This window comes from Ptychodera flava, assembly GCF_041260155.1.
Source record: "Ptychodera flava strain L36383 chromosome 23 unlocalized genomic scaffold, AS_Pfla_20210202 Scaffold_24__1_contigs__length_23054250_pilon, whole genome shotgun sequence".
Lineage (NCBI taxonomy): Eukaryota > Metazoa > Hemichordata > Enteropneusta > Ptychoderidae > Ptychodera > Ptychodera flava.
The window spans coordinates 4,920,312-4,947,876 of NW_027248278.1; the positions used below are offsets into that span (position 1 = coordinate 4,920,312).

Genomic DNA, 27,565 nt, shown 5'->3' on the forward strand with positions numbered 1-27,565 from the left:
CTTTGCAATGCCTTTGTGCCCAAATGTCTAGTTTTTTTTATTCCACAGGGAATGTTGACTACTTTTATATTTTAATAGTTTTGTTGAAATTTATAACTGACGCTCTAGCCTTTCCAACCACCTTAAGTCAATTCCTAATTTACATATTTAATGAACTTTGCTTATTAGGGATATATACTGGGATTTACTTGATCAAAGTTGGCAAAACATGACAACATTGATGATGATACCTGGTTAAAACAATATCGAAAGTCATTTCACATTTTTATGTCAGCTAATTTACAATTTGCATATCTAATGAGCTTTCACAGCTCGGCATATATGGCTTGAAGGACTTGGCCAACGGTAATTACACTTGCTATATAAAATGGTGATACAATGACAGCAGTCAAAGAACTTTAATATTTTTATTTCAGCTAATTACATATTTGTATACTTCATGACCTTTGAGAATTAATCGGCGGTGATTATTGTTCATTATGTTGATCATAATACTTTCAATGAAGTTGCAAACATGTGGCAAAGGTTCAAATTTACACATAACTGTATGAAACACGTGAGCATTTTCAGTTCATATCTGGTTAGGGGTTGATTTTAAAGCTTTTGGAGAGAGAAAAGTTTTCACTGTCTTCGGTTTTGATAAATCAGAAAGACTGCTTTCCTAACACAGGGATGGCGGACATTTTGAATTTCAAATATTCGTAAATGTCAGGTAATTGTTTCTCTAGTACCAAAATTTGCACGGTGAGCCCTGATTGTATCCTTAATTTGGTAAGAGTTGAGTTTTGTGTAGGAAAGTTAGAGCAAAAGTTTAAATCTTTATCTTTTAAGGCATCTACGGTACAACCTTACAAGAAATTGTAAATGAGAGAGTACACAGAGATCAAAGAAATGCCGCTTAATTTTCATTAACCATAATTGTGAAAATTTGAGAGTCTGAATATTTGTTGATGAAGCGAATCTCATTTGCTCTTCTGGATAGCCTGTGTAATACAAGTACAGAGTGGGAGACATATTCTGGCAATTATCTAATGGGTTCCTTGAAACTGTTTCACAATAAACTTACAGAGACATCGTCCCATGGGTCCCTTGAAACTTTTCAACAGTGAACTCACAGAGGCAGTCAGAATTTTGGAAACTGAGAATGTCATGAAATGGACATTCCATACGACTTTTTAAGTGTACTGTATGTAAAAATTTATTGTTGTCATTGGTAGATGTACGGTATAATACATGTAAAACCCGATTTTCAAAGTATATTCCCACTGTCATCTATAAAATTTAATTTTTAATCCATGAACACAAGACAAGCTGGATTATGTATGAAACTACCCGTGGCACGGCAATGGAATATCTGTAGAGAAGATCAAAAAATGGCTGCATATTTAAGTTATAAACAGACCAGACAAAAAGGGGTTACATTTGTATATGTATATAATACTAAAGAAATGGTAGGTCAGCAGTATGTGTACCTGTAAGTATATATACCGGTAGATGTACTGTATGTATGTTGGTATATAGGTACGTATGTCTGTCCACATCAAAAACTGCAGCGCGTACCATCTTAGTATTTGATGTATAGGTGCAACAAGGGGTGGAGATGTGAATTTGTTCAAATGAACATGACAAAGTCAAAAATATGCAAATGAGGGGAAAAAAAGTGAAAATCCTGCAAATTACAACAACTATGTAATCACAGGCCAGGTTTGCTAAAACTTGGTATGCAGGTTTTTTATTGTGACTTTAGTCAGATTTGTTCAAATTGTGGTGAAATGTTGATACTCGTATTAAATAATTTTTAGGGCAATTATTCACATTTTTGGTCAAAAAATCTTCTTCTCTGAAAGCGCTTATCCCAATGCCTTGAAACTTGGTATGCATGATCGTAGGGGTGGCCTCCATCAGATTTACTCAAATTGTGGTTAAATTTTCATATTTGTATTTTAGGGGGCAAATTTCCCCATTTTTGGTCAAAAATCATTTTTTCTGAATTAACCATTCTGATTGTTTTGAAACTTGGTATGCATGTACCTAGAGGTAATCTTAATTGAGTGTCTTCAAATTGTGGTGACATTATCATATTTGTAACTTTGAGCAATTTTCCCATTTTTGGTCAAAAAATCATTTTCTCAGAAATCACTCGTCTGATTGCTTTGAAACTTTGTGTGCATTTTCACAGAGGTAAACTTAGTTAAGTATACTCACTCATAGCTGGCCTACCACAGCAAACAAAATGTAAGCCAAGTGTCATTGACGTTATGTTTTTGTAAACAGTCCATACCAAAACATGATGCTTGGGTGAACATATGCTGTATTTTATTTTCAAAACACATGTAGTATGCAGTTTGGTCCAGCAATCCAGCTGCACCAGTTAGGTTACATGGACATGCACAATGCAGTGTGCCATCTAGGTATTTCATGCCCCAATGTACCATGTACTGTGATTTAATCAAAATGGCCAAAATACTGTTGCAATTGTACAGGAACTCATTCATTTCATAAATTCTTTTATTTTTTCAGGGGCGGTGACCAATCCACCCAAACGGAGGCTGACATTATTGGAAAAATTCTTGATTGCTGTAGTGTTGATCCTTCTTATTATAATCTTGACGCTTGCATCAGCTGGCACATTCGGTTACTACTATGCTGTGAATTCTCAGGTAATTAAGAGTGCTAATATATCCACATCAGAATTCTTTTGAGTATGTCATTATTTGATGCTTTGACCCCTATTTCTACAGTACACAGGTCCAATTCTGCCAATTATACTGCAGGGCTCCACTAAAATATGGTGGGAAGAAGATGAAGTCCTCTGAAAGGAAAACTAAACACAAACATAGCAAATGAAACAGATAGCTGTTGACCTTTAAAATGTCTCCCCTCTCCCAAACAAAACTTTGGTAGTTCAAAAATGTGACCGCAAAATTATTATTTGAACATCTTATCATATGAATTGCTGAGACTTTCGACAAGTTAATAAACGATACTATGAAATGCATAGTATTACACTTCAAAACATGATTTTAAGGTAGAATGTGCCTTTAGGACAAATATTTAGACACACAAACATTTTCGATTCTTTTCTGATCTAGCACTTTTTGGGGCTCATTTTAAAGCTCTTAAAGTAAGGAAAGTTTCCAAGGTCTTAGTTTTTCAAAAATCAAAAAAATTAATTAATTAATTAGGGATGGCGGCCATTTTGAATTGCAAATATCGTAAATATTGGGTCGTTTTTCTAGTAGCAAAGTTTGCACTGTGACCCTTGATTTTTATTCTGGATTTGACAAGAGGATGGTTGAAAGTATTGCTTGGGAAAGTGTGAGCAAAAGTCAAATCAAAACCAGAATGCTGTCAAACATTTTGGGGAATTTAGTGTCAGGGAACAAATTACAAAAAAACCCAAAACCATTCAAGGAGTGAGAAGCAGCACTCGTGTGCAATTCTTGTCAGATTTGGCATCAGCTCGTATTTCAAATCTTGTCAAAAAATGAATTCTTCACCCATCTTTTCCCTAGGTCTGCCTGGAACCCAAGTGTGTTGAAGTCAGTGCCATGGTTCTGACAGATATGAACCAGAGTGTCGACCCCTGTCAGGATTTCTACCAGTATTCCTGTGGGGGGTTTCTGCGAGATGTCGTCCCTCCCGCTGGAAGATCAAAATGGAGCTCATTCAGTATTGTTTATGAAAAGAATCAAGCAATTTTGAAAAAGGTAACGTCAGACCAATATATATCTGTAATATATATCTGTATGAAGTTTTCATTTCTTATCATTATTTTTACTTTTCATTGCTTAGAATTTTTAACATATTTTGCTTACAAATATATACTGTTGTATCCCTCTCTGTACAGGAGTTCAACTTTGCTGGAACTAAAAAAAAATTGTTGCTTTTGTAAAAATTTTGGATAAAATATGAAGAAATTTGCATACATGTATGTTTCCATGGCAACAACTGAAATGTCTTCTCAGTGATTTAGATATATTGTATAGGTACTTTACTAAGTATGTATACTATCTGTACAATAGCTTTACTTGCCAATGAAAGCTTTTTATAAAATACCTTTCCAATATTATCAACAATTTAGTTTAAAAGTATTGTTAGTGTATGGTTAACTTTCCTCAAAGAAACTTTTAACCGTTCTCTTAGGGACTGTCGATAATAAAAGCTGACTACGACAAACGTAATTTCGTTTAGGGGGGAGGGGGTAAAAGCTCATTTCGTTTTGTGTGCGTCAAAATCGCGTAAGGATTTTCTATTGTTTTCGAAGTGCGACTTTGCAGCGAGAACGCAAAACTACCTTGGCGTCCATCGAGAACAGAATGACCACAAAATACGGAGACAGAAAAGACAACGAAAAGACATGAATGTGAAATAAAAACCTGTATGCTTTTTCAACTTGAAACATGTATGTGAAACATTTTCCTACGTGCAAAATACATTAAAATATTCTGTCTTAAAAAGTGAAACACGTAAAGTGGAGGTTTATTAATTAATGTGCCCTTCTGATATTTTTTCATGGGCGTGCGGATCGGAGAGGTGCGTGTGGGTTTGTCAGAAACGACATCATAATACAAAATTGATTTCGCATAAGAACTTTCGTTTGGGGGGGGGGGGGGTTTCAAGTAAAACGAAGGAATTACGTTTCTTGTGTGTCAGCGTTTATTATCGACGGCCCCTTACCAAATCAAGAATTCAAATGAGGGGTGAATTTTGGTACTGCAGAAACAAATTATGTAATATTGACTGATATTTCAATGTAAAATGGCTGCCATCCCTGTGTTAACTCTATTTGGAAAACCACAATTTTCAATATTCTAAAAACTAAGTCAGTAAAAGTTTGTCTTTCTTGAAGAGCTTTAAAATGAGCCCCCCACAGGTGTAGATCAGAAAAGAATTATGAAAATTTGAGAGTTGGAATATCTGTGCCCGAGGCACATTCTGCCTTAATCCACAGGATCTTTCAGTCTGAATATCACATATTTTCTATCTACTGTGAATCGATTTTCAGCTGCTGGAACAAGTAGGCTACTCTTACAAAGGTAAATATAACACAGCCATCGCCAAGGCCAAACAGTATTATAACTCATGTATGAACATGACGGCCATCAATAGTTTAGGTGCTACGCCGATGTTAGAGGTAAGTTAAAGCCCCACTAGCTGTATCTTTTAGCATTATTTAAAATTTTACTTTCAAGCTAAAAGAAGTTTGTTAGAATGTACTAATTTAGGTGTGTGTATACACTAATTATTGACTAACTTTGGGACTGTATATGCAATTTTCAACAAGATAAAGATTACACTGCGATTAAATGTTTGCCCAAGCATCAAAGGGACATAAAGCTGTAACTTGTGGCAAGTTTTTCAGTATTCTGCTTCTGTATATCAACTACTGTGTCTGACCCTAATAAGTTTGTCGTGCTGAAATTTCAAGTATTCTTTTTGTCAACACAGTTTGTATGTGTGTAGTCATTTTTTCTCTCATTAATATGCATAAATAAATATTGGTTTGCATTTTCCCGCATAAACGACAAAAGTAAAACCTGCTAGTGTTACAACGGCCACTAAAAGTCACACTTATTTGTATGAATTTATGGCTCTGAGTAGTACAAGCTGCAACAACAGCCGCTCTTGCAACAACAAAATTTGTCCAAATTTTAGGCAGCGTTGTCCGATGTTGCGCAGTGCTGCTATATTTTTGAAACAACCTGAAATCATGATCAACATTATTGACAAATGCAGCTGTATTATAATGTGTTGTTTGTAGCTGTATTCTGCACACAGGTACACAAGACATGTGTAAATAAATATATATCTACATATCAGTGTTGCAGTCAGGATTTTTAAATCAGGGTACACCGTGTCCCACTATGATTTATTTTGGGACATTTTGCATATTTTAGGGACAACAGGTGACAGTTGTCAATCAAATTTTATATTATTTTTTAACCAATTAGTTACACACACAAAACAGTACAGTTATCAAGACCGCGTTGCTCTGCTTGAATTTCAGGCAAGTATATCGTATCTACTACCAATCAGAGCTCAGTCAGACCACAAGCAAGTTATGATATCAAGTGCAGTGCTGTGTTCTGATTACTATTAATCATCGCTCTGAAAGTCTGTAAATATAAACCTCAAAATAATCATGCAAATCAAAGGTAATTGTCAGTAACAGATATTACTTTCAGACTGTGCCCAACACAGTTGACCTATGAGTGCATGCGAACGGACCCGCAGTATGCGAGAATGCAGGACAACGGGTTCCGTTGTGGGGTCATTGTCACAAGGGCGCATCCTGGCTGCAATACTGCATATGATATAAGTTTGTAGACAATCCATCCCATATTGATCTATTTCAGTTAATAGGCAATCTTGGATCCTGGACTCTGACCAATGATAGCCTTTCTGGACACTGGCACAAGGACAAGTTCAGTCTGGAAGACCGTCTGGTGAAAGCTCACAAACTAGGGTCAGCCGCGCTCTTTTCTGTAGGAGTCGGTGCAGATGAGAAAAATTCAGATCGCAATGTTCTAGAGGTCAGTGATTGTATTTTTTGGTCCATCATCTTTCCTCAGCTCTGTTATACCTATAGCATATTACATAATTAAATATCTCAGTGCGCTTTGCTTTACATTAAATAAAAAAGAAAGAGTGAAAGGTACTTTCTCAAGTAAGTTCTGGGACAGGATAACAAAACTTGTGGAGACACCGTGGGGCAGTGGTGAGGGTACAGGTCTCAGTATTTGAGGATGGTGAGTTCGAAACCTGGTCAGTCCATAGTAACAGACTCACTGTTAGAGAATGGCGAGTTGGAGAATCCAGCACGGTGTTAATTGTGCCATGGAGCAAGACACTTTACTCCTCAGTGCTCCATTGGGTTGTGGGTTGTTGTTATTATTATTATTATCCTTTATTTCAGGTCGATGACCCATACTCAGAAAACGCTCTGGTTGTGGGGACATCATCCTGTAATTGGGCATTCTCCTGTAAATGAGGGATTGAATAAGTTTTCTTTATGCTTGATCCTCGTTCAAAGAGACATATACCTATCAAAACTATCAAGTTCAAATAAAGATTATTATTATTATCGTTAAGGATAGGTTCCACACTATGCTGTTTTTGTCCACTGTCTCACTCATACCTGGGTAGAGACCATGCTTAGCTTGGCTTGGGTAAATAGTCTCTGACGGCATGAACAAGTCCACAAGCACAAGTCGTCTTCCATCATTGGTGATATTCAGTCACAAAACCAAGCCATAGCACTTTATACTTTGCAACAACACAATGCTCACAGCAGTCGTGTCACAATCATTGAACCATGTTACGTTCCTGAAGACAACTGATTGTTTATAATGTTGTAATCTCAAGCAAATATAAATCTCACCATGTGGTGACATGAACAAATATTTTTTTTATATGCATGTTCATCTAGTGACAAGAATGTCGTGTGAAAAAACTGTCTTGTAAGGGCGAATTGATTTTGGGTCAATTTTTGCTGCACTTGTTGTTTTGCCCTTCATATGCTCATACCAGTACATTTGAACTTGACAATCAACTTTTCTATGGGCACTAAGCATTGAATAGTTCTTGCATGTTTCCAACTGGAGTCATTGACCTATTGGCGGTGCAATACATCAATAAGATGATCGTTTAGTCATATAATTTCATGTATTGATTATTTTGCACGGCGTTTTTTATCTTTCAGATTTCACAGTCTGGCCTGGGTTTAGCTTCCCAGAAATATTACTTCAAGAATGATACAGTATGTACTTATTTTCTGATTACAATAAATGATGATTTGTAAAGCATCTACCCTGGTACATCGCTGGTAAAAGCAGTGTTACAGAGGCGATTCCACTGTGTAGCCAATGAGCAATTTGACATTCAAACTTTGAAATCACTTGCCTGATGCTGGAGATAATGCTAGCCACAAAATTGCAGTTACATTTTAGACTGTGTATTCAGATCTACTTCTGCAATGTACAGTGCAGGTAAATTTTCATAAGGCACACCGGTATGTTATGTATTTATCTCAATGCCTGCAAAATGTATTGTTTGTCTTTGTTTTATGCAAATTTAGTTTCTGACACCAATTAATGCCCAATAGCTGCAAATGAGTAATAAATCTCAAAATATCCTCAATTTTCCCAGAGTTTTCTTTGAACAAGAACCATTAAAGACTGAAAAAGTGTATAACCTGTCATATTAGTGTCAAAAGTGGCATGTACCGGTGAATAAAAATGTTTTAACATCTATTTAGATTTCCCGCCATTTTCAAAAGCTAATCACACGACAGAGAAAGATTACAACAACAAAATGTTGCCCTTTCAAGTGAATGGCATCATGCGTGTTTCTGGTGTGATCACGATGTGTATGTCAGAAAATAACTGTTTTTTGTGCTCTCCCATATAGGTGCCATTTCATGAGTGCAGCACCTGTTTATTATTCAGCCTGTTAAACTGTGCAGGCATGGTCCAAATCAGTGAGCTTCTATACCTGTACTACTATACATGTCCTTCAGTTAATTTGGCATGTTTACATGAACCGACTTTGGTTTAGAGCTATAATCATGAAAATAATGCATAAAATTTGTAGATTGGGGCTTTGAGGTAAAATGCACCTCAGAGATAGGGATTTGGACTCTCAAACTTTTAGATCACTTTTTTATCTTCCACTTGTTGGGACTCTTAGAGTAAGCAAAGCTTTCACCGAATATTTTGTGAAAATCGAAATTCTTATTTTTCTGATAGGTTTAACACAGGAATAGCCGCCATTTTGAATTTCAGGTGTTGGTAAATATTAGGTAATTTGTTTTGCAGGCAGAACATTTTGCAACGTGATACCTTGGTTTTCATTCTAATCTCTAAAGTTGATGGTTTTTCTCAAACTTTTTGGTTAAAGTGTAGCCCATAAACATTTTTGTCCATTTTGTCCAAAATCATGGGGAACATTGCAGAAAAATTCATAAAAATTGGTAAAATGTAGCCCTAAATTTTTGGGGAAAAATTACAGTGCTCAAAGGGTTAATGTCAATGTTTTGTCCATTATTGCAGGCAACACAAAGAGAAGCATACAAGGTTTTTCTTGCCAACCTGGCTGTACTGCTAGGCGCTGATAGTGCCACCATCAAAGACAAAGTTGAAGGCATTTTCAACTTTGAAACACAGCTAGCTACTGTAAGTTTTTGGTTTTAGTTTGATTCATATTGTGTACAGGGTGCAGTCAAATTCAAGAAAGAATGCAAATTAGGGGTCACAGATTGCAGAAACATAACAAAATGATAGATATTAATGTTTTGAATCTGAAATCTGGTCATTCTCTGTCTGTCAATAGTGCTGATTGTAATGATTGGTTTAGCAATAAACAACACCCAGCGACGGTATATCATGTGATTTTGACGAGGTCACGATATACCGATATGTATCCGAGTGACAGTGATTGCACATACGGGCATGTCCTGAACTGGTCAAAATCAAGTTATATCTGTTGCCGAGGTGGTTTATTGTTATTATATCATGATGTTAAATTGAACATCTGACACGAAACGTCAAAAAGGGAATTTTTCACTGGCTGAGAGCTCGTGCCTGTTCCAACTCGTAATACCGGTATATTGTTAATATAGCATGCTCATTTTCATGTCTCTACAAATCAGAAATCAATATTTGGGCCATCTATATTGGTATGATAGCATACAATCATAGCACAAGAGAGATATAATTGCGACAGATATAATTGTATTTTCGCACTCTGTTGTGCTATTGCGGTTTTTGGTTTGATCCCATCGATGAGATTTTCGTTACTGCAATTGTTGTGATTTTTCCATGGCTGTAAGCATAATTTCAGAAAATTTTGTGGTTTTGGGTTTGATCCCATCGGTGAGATTTTCGTTGCTGATATTATAGCATATGTTGATTTTACCATGGCTGTAAGGATAATTTCAGAAAAATTTGTCACAAAATTTTCGACATGAATTCATTGTTGCATGTGAACGTTGAAAGTATGACCCCTCGAGGCACAGCTCTGTTTCACTGATCACCATGGCAACTAGCTTTGGCTGTCAAGAAACTTGTCAGCAAAACATAACATCTGTATAACGTCTGTACTACTTTGCTGCCTTTGTCATTTCAGATATATACCCCTTCTGAGGAACTTCAGGAACCGGAAAAAACATATCACAAAATGACAGTCCAGGAGTTTAGCCAGAGTATTCCTTCTGTAAGTCTGTAGAAAATGAAAGTTATGTATTATTTTTTTATGGGAAAGATACCATAACCTGTTGCATACTCGAATTGGCTGAAATACCCTGTCTTACTAAAGTTGTTGAATTTCTATCTTGCCTAAAGTGGAGGTGTCTGTGTCAGAAATTTCCCTAATGAGTGCGAGATATTCCACTTTGGCCCATGTTTTTGGAAAAAGTTTTTCCCATATCTTTGGATTACCGTAAAAACACAGTTAACTGCATCTTGAAGCAAAGTTTAATAAACATCACAAAATAATCTGTCGTTGCACAGGTTTTCAGTTTCCCAATGCATAACATTGAGGGCGCTGTTACATATCGGCTCTGGATCTTACCATGGTTATTGATCAGTAATTAATACCATCATATTGACACTTTGAATTTGATGCAACAGCGCCCTCTATATCATTTGACACCAATGTCATCGATATACGACATGTGACCTCGAAGTATACGACGCCTTTACAGTGCATGTGAAATTAACCACCTGCATAAACTTTCAGTTTGTGAAAAATCTCCAGTAGAAATATTATAACATTTTTAAAGTAAATTGACTAACTGTGCATAGCTTTCAAAGAAGAGCAAAGGACGAAAATCACATAAACAGTCAATGTCAACAAGCACTTATGCGACAACCAGGAATGGAGAACTTAAAGGGGCAGTCCTCAATCCCTAGTTCTCACATCAGTCCTTGTTAACACGTGTTATGTACATGGTGTTAGTTTGATGTGTTCCATTTCAATAAATTTGTCAGGTTGGTCAATTTACTTTGTAGGTCAAGCTGATCAATGATCACCCCTGTTAAATGGAGTCACCATCGGTCAGCATCTGCCCGTCACATATGGCCATGGCCTAATGATGTACTATTTGTTTGCTACATCTACTCTGCATTCCTTCCAATTCCAGATTGACTTCACATTGTACTTGGAGAAACTCTTTGGAAAGGGTAAAGTGAAATCCCATGATGATATAATAGTGTATACACCCAAGTACCTCACAAATATGTCACAGCTGATTGCTAATACAAACAAGAGGTAAGGTAACAATTTCTATATCTCAGAAAGGTAGTGCTAACGTTTAATCTCCAAGTTTTGGTTCAGCCCCTATATTTCCTTTGGTGAAATTGGACCTCTGTTCATTGAAATCGGATGAAAGAGATAACCTGTGTATGTATGCATGCATTCATGTATGTACCAGTACAGATAAGTATGTATGTATGTGTGTGTGTGTGTGTGTATGTATGTATTATTTTTTTGTGATTTCGTTTATTCAGTACTAATGGCCTCCGGCCAAAATGTACAAACTTCAATAGAAAACAATACAGATCGCTAGTTAACAAAATTACTGATTCAAAAGAACACATACACATACATATACAAGAAATCTTAAATATTTGCCAAGTGGACAACTCTAGCAATCTCTTCCCTGCGTTTTGTCGCGAAAAAAATGTATCTGCTCAACTTCCTTAGTGTGACGGTATTTTGAGATGAAAGGAGGGTCTTGAATTTATACATAACAGGAGGATTAAAGTAATAGTAAGGTAAGTATTTCGCTCTCAAGTCCATATAAGTTGGACAAACAAGTAAAAAGTGAAATTCGTCTTCAACGATACTTAGATTACAAAAGCTACAAACTCTGTCTCTATGTATTATGTATGTGTATGTACATGTACAATGTTTCTCTACCTCATTTATATGTCGTGTTTAGAGCTCCAGGTAATTATTTTACATGTATTTTTCTATTTTCTTCTAGCATCCTTGCAGATTACATAATGTATCAATCCATCTCCGGATTTGCCGGATTATTGTCTGATCCATTTATTGATATTGTGATGCAGTACGTTGCTGCCACTCAGGGCATTACTGATGTCCCTCCGAGATGGAAGACCTGTGTATCTGGTACTGACAGCACTCTGGGGTTTGCTACGGGGGCGCTGTTTGTACAAGAAGAATTCACCGCGGAGAGCAAAACAGCAGTGAGTAGCCAAACAGAGAAACAAGTATTCTATTTTTATCATCAAAGTACAACAGTCGTGAAGAAGCTACATTAAAGTCAATGTGAGCATTCTTCATCTGTTAAAGTCGAACACGCCTCGGGGACAGATAGTTGGGCTCTTAATTTTCTACAATACTTTTCTGATCTACCATTTGTGGGGGCTCATTTTGGAGAAAAATTTTCACCGTCTTAGTTTTTTGAACACCAAAATTTGATTTCCCCCATAGAATTGACTGAGGAATAGCGGCCATTTTGAATTTCAAATATTGCAAAATGTTGGGTTATTTGATTCACTAGTTCCAAACTTGAGTGACTCTGTATTTTTATTGTTGATTGGGTAAGAGAATGGTTGAATGTTTCATTCAGGAAAGTTTGAGCAAAAGTTTAAGTCTTTCACTTTCGAGGCGCATACTACCTTAAACCATTACTGTAATATTTTGAGTTGCCCAGCTGGAAAATAATTTTTTTACACTGTTAGAATAAAGTTATAGCACCCAATATTTTTGAGAATGATGAACATTTTTGAAAGGTTTTGTGTGTATGTTTTTTTGAACAGAAAAAAACAATTCACACAAACACAAACACAGTACAACAAAAGTCCTCAGAATTTTCAGAAGAAGGTTGCATGGTGGTGCTTCCAAATGACAGAATTTTGAAAATTAATTTACAGACTGTATTGTGTCAATCCAGCTCATACCATAGTCTGTTAGTTTTCATGTTGTCTTTGGAGATGATATTTTGATCTATGTGAGTGATTATCAAAGAGTGTCGTTTTATCCCCATGATAACCTAAATGCTACACTGCTGCAAGCATTTTGATATATTGTCAACGGAAAGTTTTTAGAATGAAGTCCAACCATCCAACTCCAGATAGAAAACAAACTGATTGTAGCAGTGCCCAGTACTGCCCGACACTGCCTCTTACCGGTACATTTCATCAAATCACAAATAACCCCATTGCATTGTTCATTCAACCCTGACAGGTTGAAAGTATGGTGACTGCACTGAAAGCGTCATTCAGAAAAAATCTACCGACTGTTCAGTGGATGGATGAGATAACAAGACAGAAGGCACTGGTGAAGTTGAATGCCATCACTGACAAGATTGGCTACCCAAAGTGGCTGGAACAACCTGAAAAACTGGAAGAGCACTACGAAAAGGTAGGATTCAGTTTTATTTTGAACCTTGACTCTGCGTGATACATACCAGTACAACCATTTCGTTGAAGAGATGCTCTCAGTTTCATCGCCTCTCATACTTTTCCCCCTAAAAGGTCATCTTTAGGGAATTGAGTGACACTCCCACCACTGCCACCAATGTGAGACAGCCAGGCACATGACTTTGGGGTAGCACGTCTAAACTAGCAAGGCTAGCATTCTGATGTTGAAAATGGTGTACAGTAAATTCAGGCAGAACGTGCCTCGGGGACAGATATTCGGAATCTCAAACAGCAGTGTTCTCAATCACTTTGGTAGCATGTCTAGACTGGCAAGGCTAGCATTCTGATGTTGAAAGGGTGTACAGTAGGTTAAGAATAAAAAAAACGTCTTCTGTTGAGTATGCTACCATTCTGCCAGTAAATGAACGGCTCAAATATATTGAAGGGTCAGTATAGCTGTAACTGTTGATAATTTCTTTTCCACTTTTTAAAAATTGTTTTTAATGTCAACTGCAGTTTTTTATCTCAACATGCTTGAGATACACAGTATTCAGCTTGTCAACTCAGCCTGTACATGTGTTGACTGCATTGTCATGTAAGCAAACACAGTACATTTAGTTGCTGTGTTGACAAGCTAAATATTCTGTTTTAACATTCTTTAGAGAGTAAAACAAAACTTTTTAATTGACATGCAACACAAATATACTAAAGATTATTGTAAAAATGTACAGATACTGGCCCTTTTATGAAAGTATCATTATTCAAAGTATTATTATGAAAATTATGTGGTCAATGTTTCATACATTTCTTTGTTATGCCTTGAAAGTCTTTTTTATTTTTGTAGCATAGATGCCAAAGATGGTTGTTTATTTTGTGTCTTACAGCTTGAAATGTCTTCTACATTGCTGTTCAAGAATGCATTGGATGCAAGTTATTTTTACTCGCAAAAAAATCTGGATAAACTTGGAAAACCTGTGGACAGATCAGAGTAAGTTAATCTCCGACACCTTTGAATAAACTTGTACCACGGCTGGTTGAAATTTGGTTTGCAGATTCAGTTCTACCTGGTAGAGGCATATTTGTATCTTAAACTCTTCCTGCCATTGATATCTTCCCATTTTTGGGGAGGTGTTTTAAGGTAGAAGGCGCCTTGGGGACAGATATTTGGACTCTCCAACTTTTGCAATTCTTTTCTGATCTACCACTTGTGGGGGTTCATTTTAAAGCTCTTGGTGTAAGAAAACTTTTCGCCGTCTTGTTTTTTTTAAAATAAAAAATAAATTGTATTTTTCTCCATAGAGTTAACACATTGATGGGGGCTATTTTGAATTTCAAATATCGGTAAATCTTGGGTGATCTGGGGCTATTCTAATGCCAAAATTTGCACCGTGACCCCCGATTTTTATTTTGAAAGAGTATGGTTGAATGATTCCCTGATGAAAGTTTGAGCAAAAGTTGAAGTCTTTCACTTTAGAGGTACATACTATCTTAATTCTCTTTGGTTATAATGGGTTGCACTCTGCCATCTCAAACTCGTATCAACTGGGCTTCAACGTTGTTGCGCACCAAGATGTTAATATCATATACAAGGTACTGTATGCCAAAATGGTAAACTTGAAGACATTTGGTCAATCTTCATTATAAAACAATTGCATATCCATATTTTTCCTCTTACAACATTATGATGCAACTTGGCACAATACCCCCGATAGAATGTTGATGTGAAAAATTGTAAGGTTTTATAGGTTTGGTGGTGTTCGGTCTATCAACAGTCCCTCTCTCCACTGGTCTGGAAAGGCCTATTGTAAAGGTGTCAATAACCTACCGGTAGACCGCAGAGTCAAACCGCAACAAGAGCCGCGGTCATGTGATGCCAGTGCATCGCTTGGGTTTGACCTCTGTGTCAAGACATTTGTCCTGTATGCTTTTCTCAAATCTTCACTGTTTTTGGCACTATAAAGTGTTCTCTGCATTTGTCTATGACACTAAGACAGAAAGAACCATATCCTGAAACCAGTGTGTGTTTTCTGTGATCCTTCTCCATCGTAAATGATGATAGTGAGCCATAATTTCTGGGGTTGATCGCTTCCAGTGTGTTGACAAAGCACAAGCAACGGCTGGAATCACACCGGAAAATTTGTCCTCCTTTTCTCTTGCAATGCTACATGTCAGTGCCCCCAAATATGATCTAATTTTGTTTTCTATGCTATATTCTGGAGAATCATGTCTGTTAACTGAGTTAAATAGGAAAGTTGACTGCAGAAATGTGTGTAGATTTAGTCGCATATTTTCCCATAGAGCATCGATATGGCGAACTCCGGACATGTACACTTATGTAAATGCCTTAACAGTGCATAAATGTGGAAATACCGGTATATCACTCAAAATACTAAATGTCAACCCTATAACAGGTTTGGTAATGAACTACTCCACTGTTGATGTTCATATTCGGCTGATTTGGCCTGTCTTACTTGATTTCTGGCAACAGTCATGACACTTGCGAACAGTGCGACGCCATTTTGTTTTTCGATCATGATCGTAATGCGATCTTCATGCGTAATCCCTTACAAGCTTTATCTAGAGGGGCAACATTCCCCAATTAATGAAAAAGTAAATTCTTGAGTGTTTCTAAAGGGAACAAGTTGTAATGTTTTGTGATATTCTGAATATAACACCCAGCAAACGTCACGGGGTAGCGACATTGATATAAAGGCCCGTTGAACAGTGTCAGTGTCCGTTTTAAGGTTTGAATCGTTTGTTTGTTTGTTTGTTCATATCACAAAGTGTCACAGACAAACCAGTCACGTTTCCAGACTAGTGGATAGAGGGATTGTGGTCTATCTGACAGCTGATGTATAATTTTCTTTATTCCAGATGGGAGATGACGCCGGCACAGGTCAATGCATATTATAGTGCATCAGTTAATGTGATAGCTTTCCCAGCTGGGATCCTGCAGAATCCTTTCTATGATCCAAGCTTTCCAATGTGAGTATAGATACAGACATGTATGACTATTTCAGTCCAACGTCTGATTGTGAGGGAATACAGACCCATAAAGCTAGCTGTTAACCCGTTATTTTACCAGTGTTGCAGCCAGGACGCGCCCTTGCGACAGTGTCCACAAAACAGAACCCATTGTCCCGCATTCTCACATATCACCTTTGGCGCACACATGAGTCGAACTATGTTAGGTTTAGTCTGCAAGTAATATCTTATAGTGAAGGTGATGTTTGTTATATATGGTTTGTTGGTTTTAGATACAAACTTTTGGAGCTGTGATCAGAAGTAATTAAAATGCTGTGTTTGATATGATAAATTTCTTGTGAAGTCTGACAGCTCTGATTGGTGTCAGATACAGTATACCACTTCAAGAACATGTAACTCTCATTCTTGGTCTTCATCTTGTTGTAAACTCTTCCTGGCAATCGTTTTCATCCATGAATTTTTGTATGTACTCATGCATTAAACTGCTGTGCCTTGGATTTTTGAATTTTAGATTGGTATTTCAGCTTCTTTTTCATATTTGCTGTCCAGGTCTATCAACTTTGGTCGAGTCGGAATGATTATCGGCCATGAGCTGACGCATGGGTTTGACAGCAATGGACGGCACTACGATGAGCATGGCAATATGGTCAATTGGTGGCAGCCTTTGTCTGAAGTCCAGTTTGAAGAACATGCAAAGTGTATGGTGGATCAGTACAACCACTATCCAGTGGGGTCTATCCATGTGAGTGAGCCCTCAAGTGATAAAACTTTGTTTGCCTTTTGTTTTTCTCCTACCTTGTCTTTTTTGCGCTCCTCAGTATGATTGATGAAAACATTGCATGCAGACAGGTGTTGTTTCAAATTGTTCAGTTTTACTGTTGCTCCCTTTACATGTCCTTTTATGCAAATGATTTAGGTATTGTGCGATCAATCAATGGTCTTACTATGATCACATGACTATACCAGTCGTGAGACGTCTATCCCACACACCAATTCATTGACTATGTGTATTAACACATTGGTACTTTTGGAGGTATTTATTATTCACAGGTCAACATTTTGCTGAATGAATAATTTAGGTTTTTGCTTGACCCCTTTGAGTCCCAAAGTCAGCTTTTGTTTCCTTTATAGAATATAACATAACCAGCAACTTTTCTCAGACCTAAACAATTTTTTTTCAGGTTTTTCCCCAAATTTTGGTCAAAACTTGTAACCAATGAAAATTTATGTCTATTTTGTCCAAATTATTTACAAAATTACAGAAAAATTCGTAAAAATTGGTAAAATGTTACAATGAAATTTTGGTTGGAAAAATAACAGCACCAAAAGGGTTAGAAATAAGTAGCAATGGCAATTCAGATCAGATAATTAGTGAATATATTAGTCAATCAATATTATCTACATTATGAAAGCATATTAATAAGAAATTTCTGTAGTAAGGTCACAGATCATGAAAACGCCAGTCTTGGTATGTAAATGGTCTTGGTGTTACCATTAGGATGATTTTCATTTTCAAATGACTGTTTTTGCTAATGACACAAGTTTGAAAATGTCAAAAGTAGTTGATGGCACATGTGGCTGATGTAAAGTCAATAGGAGCAATACAAGTTACAATTCTGCATGAAAATCTGTCATGGAATTCGGTAATCTAAGCCTGGGAAGACCTCAACATGGATACACTAAACATCTTCAGAAACAACATGGAAATAATATCTGCTTGATGCTACGACACTGATAAACTCAATCACGCTAACACAACACAAAGGAATTTTCAAAAATGCAACAAAAGTTCCCTCTTCTCACTATAAGTACCCAGTACAGGTCATGGAAAATCACAGATCCTGCTTTCAGCCAGACAGGGCACTGCATTGAACTTTTGTCACTCCAATCGCCATCGTTATTACCATGCATGTGATTTTATGTCCTTTTCCCAGCTTGATGGTCAAGCTACAATTAACGAGAATATTGCTGACAATGGTGGAATGAAAATAGCCCATATTGCATACAGGGACTGGGTTAAAAGCAACTCAGAGGAGAAATCGCTTCCAGGGTTGGACATGACACAGGAGCAGCTATTTTTCCTCGGACATGCTCAAATATGGTGTACCTACTACACGGATGAGGCTGCAGTGCAGGCTGTGTATACAGATGAACATAGCATTGCTAAGTACAGGTGAGGAAAACTAAGATAACTCTGCTGGTGCAACAGAAATCATAACATTCTCAATCAGATTTGAACTTACAACTTGCAGCACCTGGTCACCTAGAGAAGACATAACAATCAAACCCACTTAGCTAAATCTCTACCTTAATGTACTTGATTAGAATAGGGTGGTCACAAGTGTGTGTGCAAGAAAAAAAAGAAAAGTAGCTGCAGCTTTTAATTTTGTCAGTTTTTCAGGAGGCTTTCTTACACCTGATAGTAGAAATACCATCCTTCAAATGATGCAGTCACTGCCCTGTCACTAGTAATTCACCTATTCAGCTCAAGCTACGGTATGCTAGTCACACCCTGTCATGTTATGGTGTTTACTGAGAGAGAGACTGAATAAAATATCTGTGCAATAAATAATAAAAACAATGTAAAAGTATTCTAGGCTGTTTTATGTGATTTCTTACTGGAATCTCAATCGGCAACTGTAGAAGCAGTGATTATGATGAACAAGATAGTTATTCAATCATGCCTTAGTCATTATAACTTTGAAGAAAAAATATTTTCAAAGAAATTTTCCATGAAATCTTGTAATAACACACAGTGAAAAGGGAATTCGCCAATTTTTTCAAATCCTTCACAGTTTTTTTTCATGCTAAACGCATTTAGGTTTGGTTTGTACTGATATAACTTAGAGCATCACGCACATTTTTAAGTGTTTGTTGGAGCTACAGTGTGAGTGGCGCTAGTTTTCATGTCCTGTTTTCCTCAACTTTTCATTACGGTACATCTGCCAGTTACCAATATCGATTAAAGCCCGGCTCAAAAAGACTCAGGATTGGGATTAACTATTATCTTCAGAAGATTATTAGGTGTTTCTGTCTTTTGTTCTCCTTTGGAATTGCAATCATTATATAAATATGTTGCTAGATTTTTAGAATAAATCTGAACTGGGGTTTAAATACCTGTTGTACAAGTCTCAGCTTTTGATTGGTCTAACTGAGACAAGAAAATAGATGGACCAATCACAGATGACTTTATAATGATATACCACTGTAGTTGCAGTCTGGCTTTTCACACATTACATGATTGTCCATTCTATGTTATTATATATCATACCAGTCTATTGATGGTGCAAATAAAGTGATCTGATTGGTCAAGGCATGTAAATAACCATGCTATATGGATATTGGTGATATAGCACTGTTGTAACACTACGGGCTTTTATCTGGAAAAAAATTTCCTCTGTAAAGTTTCACGCCAAACCAAAATTTCAATATACTTTTCAATATAATTCAATACAATTCAATTTCAATATAATAGCAATAAACCACATCCATACATAAAATCACTATCGCTTGTGCATGTATTTCAAGAACTGGTCAAATCTTGTCGCATATCGTTGCTGGATGTGGTGATTTGCTTAATTATACCATCTACAGTTCAATTTCGCGAGGCCTATGTCTCTAAAATGAAATGCTTAAAATGCATATTCTCATTTGCAGGGTCATTGGTGTTGATTCTAATTTTCCTGCCTTCTCTGCTGCCTACAAGTGCCCCTCAGGAAGCCCTATGAATCCACAGAAGAAATGCACCGTGTGGTAGGAATTCAACATATGGTACAAGTACTGCTTATTTCAAGAAAGCAGAAATCATGACAAAATCTCACTGAAATGTTTTTTATATCAAAGAGTTTCAGACAATAAGTTTCTAAGTTTGAGCAGCTAATAATTATCAATTTATGGTAATTAACAGTTTGTGATTTAGCCAATCAAAAGTGAACTTTTTTGTAGGCAGTGTCATGGTGGTTTTCATCGGCTAAGCCTAAATGTGTGCCTTAAATGTGTATTGATATTATGGAAAATCAGCCATGCTCAAAACAGTTCAAGCTTGGGCCCAGGAGTACAAATTTTATATTGTGCAAACCCTCCTTGATAATTTCATAGCAGTTGTTGGCAAACACAAAAAAGATAAACATTACTTGGTAAGGACACACGTGTCATTACTGCTATGCATCTGAAGTACAGAGGGTAATGTGTTTGCCTTGACAGACCTGTCTGTATTAGCCAGGGTGTCCATATTAGAGAGATTGATGCAATGACTTCTTTCATTAGGGTACAGTCCAACAGAGTGTGCTCAAAGACACAATTTTTGCATTTCAGTCTGAGTGATAGCTATTGATGTGAAAATATAGTCTATGAGAGTCTTGACAAAATTTCAGCTATACTTCTCTGCCAGGCTGGAATACAAACTACAAAATATCACAAGTCCAGAAATCAATCAATCAATCTTATTGCCTTAACTTTGCAGTCTAAAAATCCAATCATTACAAGTCTGTAGTTGGAAGTTTTAAAGTATGGTTTGAAGACTTTGGCTGCCATAAGGTCAAAGTAGAAAGTAGTATGTGAGTTAACTTTGGAAACTTTGAACTTTCAGAAACCTATTTTATTAAATTTCAGTTATATTTGGACAATGTAGACTGTTATGCCTCCAGATAACAGTACTGGTATATCGAGTGTCTTCCTGTGAACTCTATATTTAGAGTATAATCTCATCTTTGTAAAGGGTAACAGGTGTATTTTTTGACAATTTCCGTATGTCTGGTTTTTCATGAATATTAATGACATGTACACCTGTTCATCACCCAATCAGAAACTAATTTTAAAAAACTTGACTTCTCAATTAGTTTCAATTGCTGTGTCTTCCATCTTCAATGAATCTTTCTTACAAAATTATGGAACAAGTGCCTTATTTTTCACACAAGTTTTTTTTTCGAAGTACAGGTCAAAGAAATTTTGTTTAATATTGTTCAGATGTACAATTCATGTAATTTTGTAACAAATTGTTCATCTCTAAGCGAGTGAAAGATTCTTTATAGGTAAATAACCTGTTCACACAGACGGTGGCTACACGATTAGTTTTTCGTCAGTGCTTTAAAAGCTGTCTTAATGCTCGGTGTCAGCACAGCGTTGGACCAATTTTTGTCCCAATGATCGGAAGGGGGTCCAGGGCCAACTTAACTTAGTTGGCTCAGATTGCCACATATTGACACATATCACTGGGGCTGGTCCCAGATGATTGCCAAGTTTGATCATCAAGTTTACATTTACTGAAAGTTTTTAATGCAGTCCTTATCATCTGATGTAGTAGGAACACCATTGTCCCATCAAGTTTAGCTCATCAAATGAGACTGTGTTGCCCCATGCACAGTGCTTGTACCACTGAGATATACACATGTTAATGCCACTTCTCCACTGATGTACCCAGTTCCAGCCTGTATGACAAGTATGCAGTAAAGATATGCTTAAGTTGTCTTCCATGTTTGTCTCTGGTCTGGTATTATGTCGGACCACTTCGGCCATGGCCAAATTTACCTGTGTGAACCAGGTTATAGTCAATTTTCTTTTAAGAGACATATTTACAAAATTAATAATGAAATTCACGTTATCAGGCACCCAAGGGTGCCAATGCCTTGACCCGGATGTGTGTGTGTGTGTGTGTGTGTGGGTCCTAAAGCACGCAAAAATGCAATTTGAAACAATTGTATGGTGTATAACTCATTGACAAGCAGTACTCATGTAAGTGTGATAATTTTTCATGTACATAAACATTAGTTTTGTTGCCTGATAGAATCCTGACAGTATTGTGTATCTCGAACTGTTGATATAACAGTTGAATTTATCAGTGATTTTCAATGATCGCTACAAGGCATGTTGAGACCAACTTGTTTTATTTGAGCCCTAAAGTTCATCTCTGACTGATTATTTACAGCTCAGCTTGATCAGTAGATTTACAAAGCTATGTCCGCACTGTACAACCAAGAAAAAATCACATGCCTTAATCAACTCTTTAACCTTGACTTTTCAGTTAAAACGCAATAACCTTGACTTTAAAACTTAAAGAAAAGACTGCTAGTATAGGATCACTATAGAAAGAGGTCTAGGAGTTGATCTTGTACACTATAAATTCACAAATCAATTCTATTGACTTTAAGTTATATTTGATAATGTAGACTTTTACGTCGGGAAGATGCTGAAATATATCGATTGTCTTCCTAAAAACTGTATATTATTCAGAATATTCAAGTTTCATGTTGACAAAGTATTTAGGGTGTATTTTTTAATAGATTTCTTGTGTCTGATCTTTAAATTTTTATGGCTATCTTGTGTCTGCTCTTTCATGAATATATATGACGTGTACTGTACACCTGTTGATCAACCAATCAAAAGCTACCTTTAAAAAATACTAACTTCCTATATGATTTTCAACTACTGTGTCCTCCATCTTTTTTGTATGGTTAAATTCCTTTACGGTATTACAAAATACTCCAACAAATGCCTTAATCCTTTGAGCTCTGAGTTCAATTTTTGTTGCCTTTATGAAATATACCTAGTCAATTTTTTTCAGATTTTTGCTAAAATTTTGATAAAAAACTGTAGCCAATGTAATATGATATCCATGTTTCAAGTTATAAAATATGACTGAAAAAAAAAATTGGTAAAATGCAGCGTAAACTTTTGGTGGAAAAAATTACAGTACTCAGAGGATTAATTTGTTAGTGTTTCAAACTTTCTTGGGAGAAACAGACAAAGAAATCTTCAGGTCAGAGAAATTGGTCTGTGAAGATTGTTTCAGAAATAAAACACAATGTAATTTTGTTCTGGGGTCCTTCCTCCGAGAAAGAAAGATTCTTTTTTAGACAATTTAATTTAGTATTTTTTTTGAAGAGACAAATATACAAATTAATGAAATCAACTTTATTAAGCAGCCAAGGGTGCCAATACCGTGATCAGTGTGTGTATGTCTGTGTGTGTGTGTGTGTGTGTGTGTGTGTGTGTGTTTAAGTTTTAACCCTTTCACCCCCAGTTCCCTGTGTACAGGTCCAACTTTACCATAGAAAACAATGGATTTGGGACAAACCATGGTGGTGAAAGGGTTAAGGCATTTACAGGAAGCAGCACTTTTGTGTATGTAAAATTTCTTAACACAGATTAGTTCAGCTTTACCAGTATACCTATACCCAAGTTGCCTCACTACATACATTACCTCAGTTGTGATGATAATTGACTCAGAGATATTATCTGCAAAGCATTTTGAGTGATGACGTGTTTGTGAGAGTAGCCTCACTGGTTAGCCTTTTCTGACTTCTCTGAGCAGAGGTCCTCTGGTTTATGCCAGAGCGCCCTCAGTGACTGACTAGAGTAAAGGAGGACTTGTGTCCTTCAAATTGGTATATTCTTTCACAAAATTTAGCAAAACTATTTGAGATAATCATTTGTAGTAATGGAGTCATTGATAATTTTTATAATTCTAGAATATAATTTTCGCTTATATTTTGCTGAGGGATCAACCCACATGTTGAAATGCATTGTGGGTAAAAATTCAACTTCTAACCACAGCAAGAGATATTGTGTAGTGATTAGATAAATACTTTTTTAATGCAAATAGTATGATGTAAGGGCAAATTGTTGTTTGTTTGTGAAACTAGGTATACTCGTACATCTTTTCATCTTTTTAGGCATTTCTGGTATACTATGAAATTCCTGTATAAACTAACATTTTTCTTTGCGTTATATAATCTATTGCGTTTTGAAATCAGCCATATTGAAAATATGGTCTTCCACCCAAGACTTTTATGGCCCACTTGAGTGGCAAAATGGTAGTTAAGGTAATGAGAATTCTCGCTACACCAAACTTTACCAACTTCATTGTTATTTTGAAGTGTTACGAAGAATACAGTACAGACTACAATGGCCAAGCAGACTACTTCAACTGTCTGCAACTGACAACTATGTTGCTGTCAGTGAGTATACACTAATGTTACTGTGTCCCCACTGACATATGCTGTTTATGTATACCAGTACACAGTGTAACAATATTGAATGTGTCATCCAAGATCATAGCTATCTGTTTTTTCATTCACTGCAAGAACAGTTGTGATCGACAAAAAGAGAAGATTGTGTTTAATATTACGATGCCTTCAAGGATACATACTATGCTAATATTACAGGGAAAATAACATTGATAAAGTACTCAATGAGACAAAAATCTTCCTGCTTTCCCGGTAAACATTCATATTGGGGCCAGCTTCTGTTACAGTTTGTTGTACATGTTGATGTAGCTAGAAACAATGCAGTCGTCAAAGAGGAGCTATTCAACTTGTACTCTTGATTATACTATGCTCACAGAAATGTCAACTTTTAATTTTTTAATTATCAGGAATGCAAATAGGGTCACTAATAATTTTGTATTTAATTCATAATTCCAATCTCCAGTTGAAAAGTTCCAAATGAACAAACTAGTCCTGTGAATTTGTTCCAAGACCATTTCTCACATGTGCCTTGTATATGTTGCACGACAGCACAACAATCATTAATGCTTCCAAGTATGAATCGTGACTGACCTTTAACCTTTCAACTCACAGAATATTAGATATAGGTCAAATCATAGAAAGCAACACAAATGTTGCAATACAAAAATCGTTGTTTCAGAAATTGGCGAGCTTCATCTAATATGCCATACTTTGCCATTCTGTTGATGTAAATGGATTTAAATATTCAAAATTGTGTATATATTGGTTGATGTAAATTTCAGAGTAAAAAGACGTTCAGTTGTGGCAATTCAGGTAGTATGTGCTCAAAAGTGACAAACTCAAATTTTTGATAAAACTTTCCTCAATGAAACTTTTAACCATTCTCTTACCTAATCAACAATAAAAATCAGGGTCACTGTGCAAAGTTTGGTACCAGAGAAACAAATTAACATACATTTATCGATAGTTGAAATTCAAAGTGACTATTTATATCCCCATATTTGAGGGGAGAATAAAATATTTGATTTTCAAAAAAACGAAGACAGGTAAATTATTTTGACTGCAAGAGCTTTCAAATTGAGCCTCCACAAGGGGCACACCAGAAAAGTATTTCTTTAGTAATTTGAGTCGGAATATCTGTCCCCGAGGTGCATTCTACCTTAATGATCAAGTCTTCCATTTGTAAATGTCAAAGATCAAAAGTTGAGCTTTTTACGAACTAAACCTCAGAAACATTACATATCATACATGAACAGCTTGTCTGGTTATGAAATGTGTATTTTTGTAGAAAATATAGTTTTATTGACTTTTGGGAAATAGTGTTATGTGGTGGAATAAAAAAGGAGGAGGAGACAAACAAAAATTGTGTGTTTGTTACTTTTTGTTGTAAGTGCTATGTGTGATGTGATGTGGCTGTCATACCATTGCTGGCACAGGCAGAGATCTGACTTTATTGATCACTACACCAGTGAGGGCGCTTTCAAAAGGTTCCTGATTGCCAGTTACAACTTTTCAGATGTGTGGTGATGAACCCCCATTTTTGTTAAATATGGACAGGGCAGCTTTGTTAATACCGTAGGTAGGGATCTGGGCAATTGCGTACAATACAAAACAAAACTTCACATTTTATTTATTGTAAAAAATTCTTTCCCCGTACAGGCAGATGGATATAGTGTACAGTGACAGTGTTCAGAATTAATGCTTGTAGCTGTGGGAACAACAAGATATTTCTAACTTTACTACTCCTGCAATTAATTTCTGTTTTTATATTCTTGCCTTTTCAATGAGAAAACTTATGATTTATCAAACTGTTCAAAGTGGGCCCAGTTATCTGCAGTCTTGCCTTGGTTTCACGTTTTAGTACACAAAAACCAGTTTTTCTTCAACTTCCATATACAAAGTGAGAGATCCTTAGTATGAGCAATGCTGTGGATTTCAATTGACACAAATTATACATAAAAAAATTACTGAGATTCTGAGGGTGGGTCAAGATCCTTCAAAAAGCTATAGGATGCCCCCCGCCCCTGCCCCCGCTGAAAACCTAATTGTGAAGGGTCAAGTATTCTATAGTTGAAATGAAATCAGATATGAGTTTTAAAAAGGACATACCTCAGAACAGTAAGTTTTAAACCTTTCCCCCCCCCCCCCCCCCCCCCCCCCCCCCCCCCCCCCTTATCGACTCCCGCAAACTTAAACCATTTCACATATCCAAGAATAAAAAGTTTGGGTCACTGTGAAAAATCTGGAATCAGAGAAACATTCTCTCCGTTGTGAGTTTGAATCTGATCTACTGAATTAAGACCTTTGCGTGTCAGGCCTAAGGTCCTAATATTGTTCAGAGGTGATATATATACACCAGTACTCAGTCTGGGAGTTCAGCAATACCTGTATACCACACAAGCAACAGGTATACCACAAGATTTTGACCAGTTTATGACATGAATGCACGTAGGACCAAGAGTTCATATATGGAGTGAACTGGTCGTAACCGTGTGGTATATACCCATTGCTGCTGTGCTTTATTGCTATTATTGTATATCAAAATTCCAGCATCAAAACTAAAAAGGGTATTTTGCTCCAATTGAGGGTTTGTGTGTGTTCAAAGCATTCTACTGGTACACTGAAAATATAGCACTACTAATTCATGTCTACACCAATATCCTTGTTAAGTATACCGCAGTATTGAATATTCAAAGTTTGCCAAGAGAGAGATGGAATTCAGTGCAATGGTTGGCAGAAACTGTAATAATGTGTTACCAAACTGATGAGATTCATACCAACAAATGTCCTGGATGATAGGTCATGTAAGGATGATCACAGGTCATCTAGGGTCATCAGAAGTCATATTGGGGCGGGCCATTTTGGGTTATGCATGAAGGCATAATAGGTCACACAGGAGGGTCTTCGTAGATCATGCAGGGGTAATTCATAGGTCCTGTATGGAGTGATAGGTCATAATAGGTCATGCAGGGGTCAGCATAGGTCATGCATGAAGTCACAGGTCACACAGGAGTTGTTATCCAGTTCTGTAGGCACTACATTGCAGATCTCTCAATTTTTTCATACAAAAATTTGACATTCAAATGATAGAGGCTTAAGAACACTTTAAAAACGATAAATTTCCTTGCCCTAAACATTTTATTCTTCAAAGCAAGCTATGTACATTTCATTGAAAAACATATCCTGCATACAAAAAAGAAAAAAAAAACAAAGGAAACACAACAA

The 27,565-nt window shown here is 36.5% G+C and overlaps 1 protein-coding gene across 4 annotated transcripts in view; it reads left to right on the top strand.

The window, feature by feature from the left end:
• Nucleotides 1-21,847, top strand: part of LOC139124442 (endothelin-converting enzyme 1-like) — a 47,496-nt gene extending 25,649 nt beyond the window's left edge. For all 4 annotated transcript variants that reach the window (XM_070690576.1, XM_070690578.1, XM_070690577.1 and 1 more), the window contains 15 exons: nt 2,521-2,660; nt 3,516-3,710; nt 5,009-5,137; nt 6,360-6,536; nt 7,706-7,762; nt 9,054-9,176; nt 10,129-10,215; nt 11,144-11,271; nt 11,990-12,212; nt 13,216-13,392; nt 14,276-14,379; nt 16,266-16,376; nt 16,926-17,118; nt 18,311-18,549; nt 20,034-21,847. In XM_070690576.1, the coding sequence (XP_070546677.1) occupies nt 2,521-2,660; nt 3,516-3,710; nt 5,009-5,137; nt 6,360-6,536; nt 7,706-7,762; nt 9,054-9,176; nt 10,129-10,215; nt 11,144-11,271; nt 11,990-12,212; nt 13,216-13,392; nt 14,276-14,379; nt 16,266-16,376; nt 16,926-17,118; nt 18,311-18,549; nt 20,034-20,133 (2,183 nt within the window). In that variant the 3' untranslated portion in view covers nt 20,134-21,847. The remainder of the gene's footprint in view (nt 1-2,520; nt 2,661-3,515; nt 3,711-5,008; nt 5,138-6,359; nt 6,537-7,705; nt 7,763-9,053; nt 9,177-10,128; nt 10,216-11,143; nt 11,272-11,989; nt 12,213-13,215; nt 13,393-14,275; nt 14,380-16,265; nt 16,377-16,925; nt 17,119-18,310; nt 18,550-20,033) is intronic.
• The last annotated feature ends 5,718 nt before the right edge of the window (nt 21,848-27,565 follow it).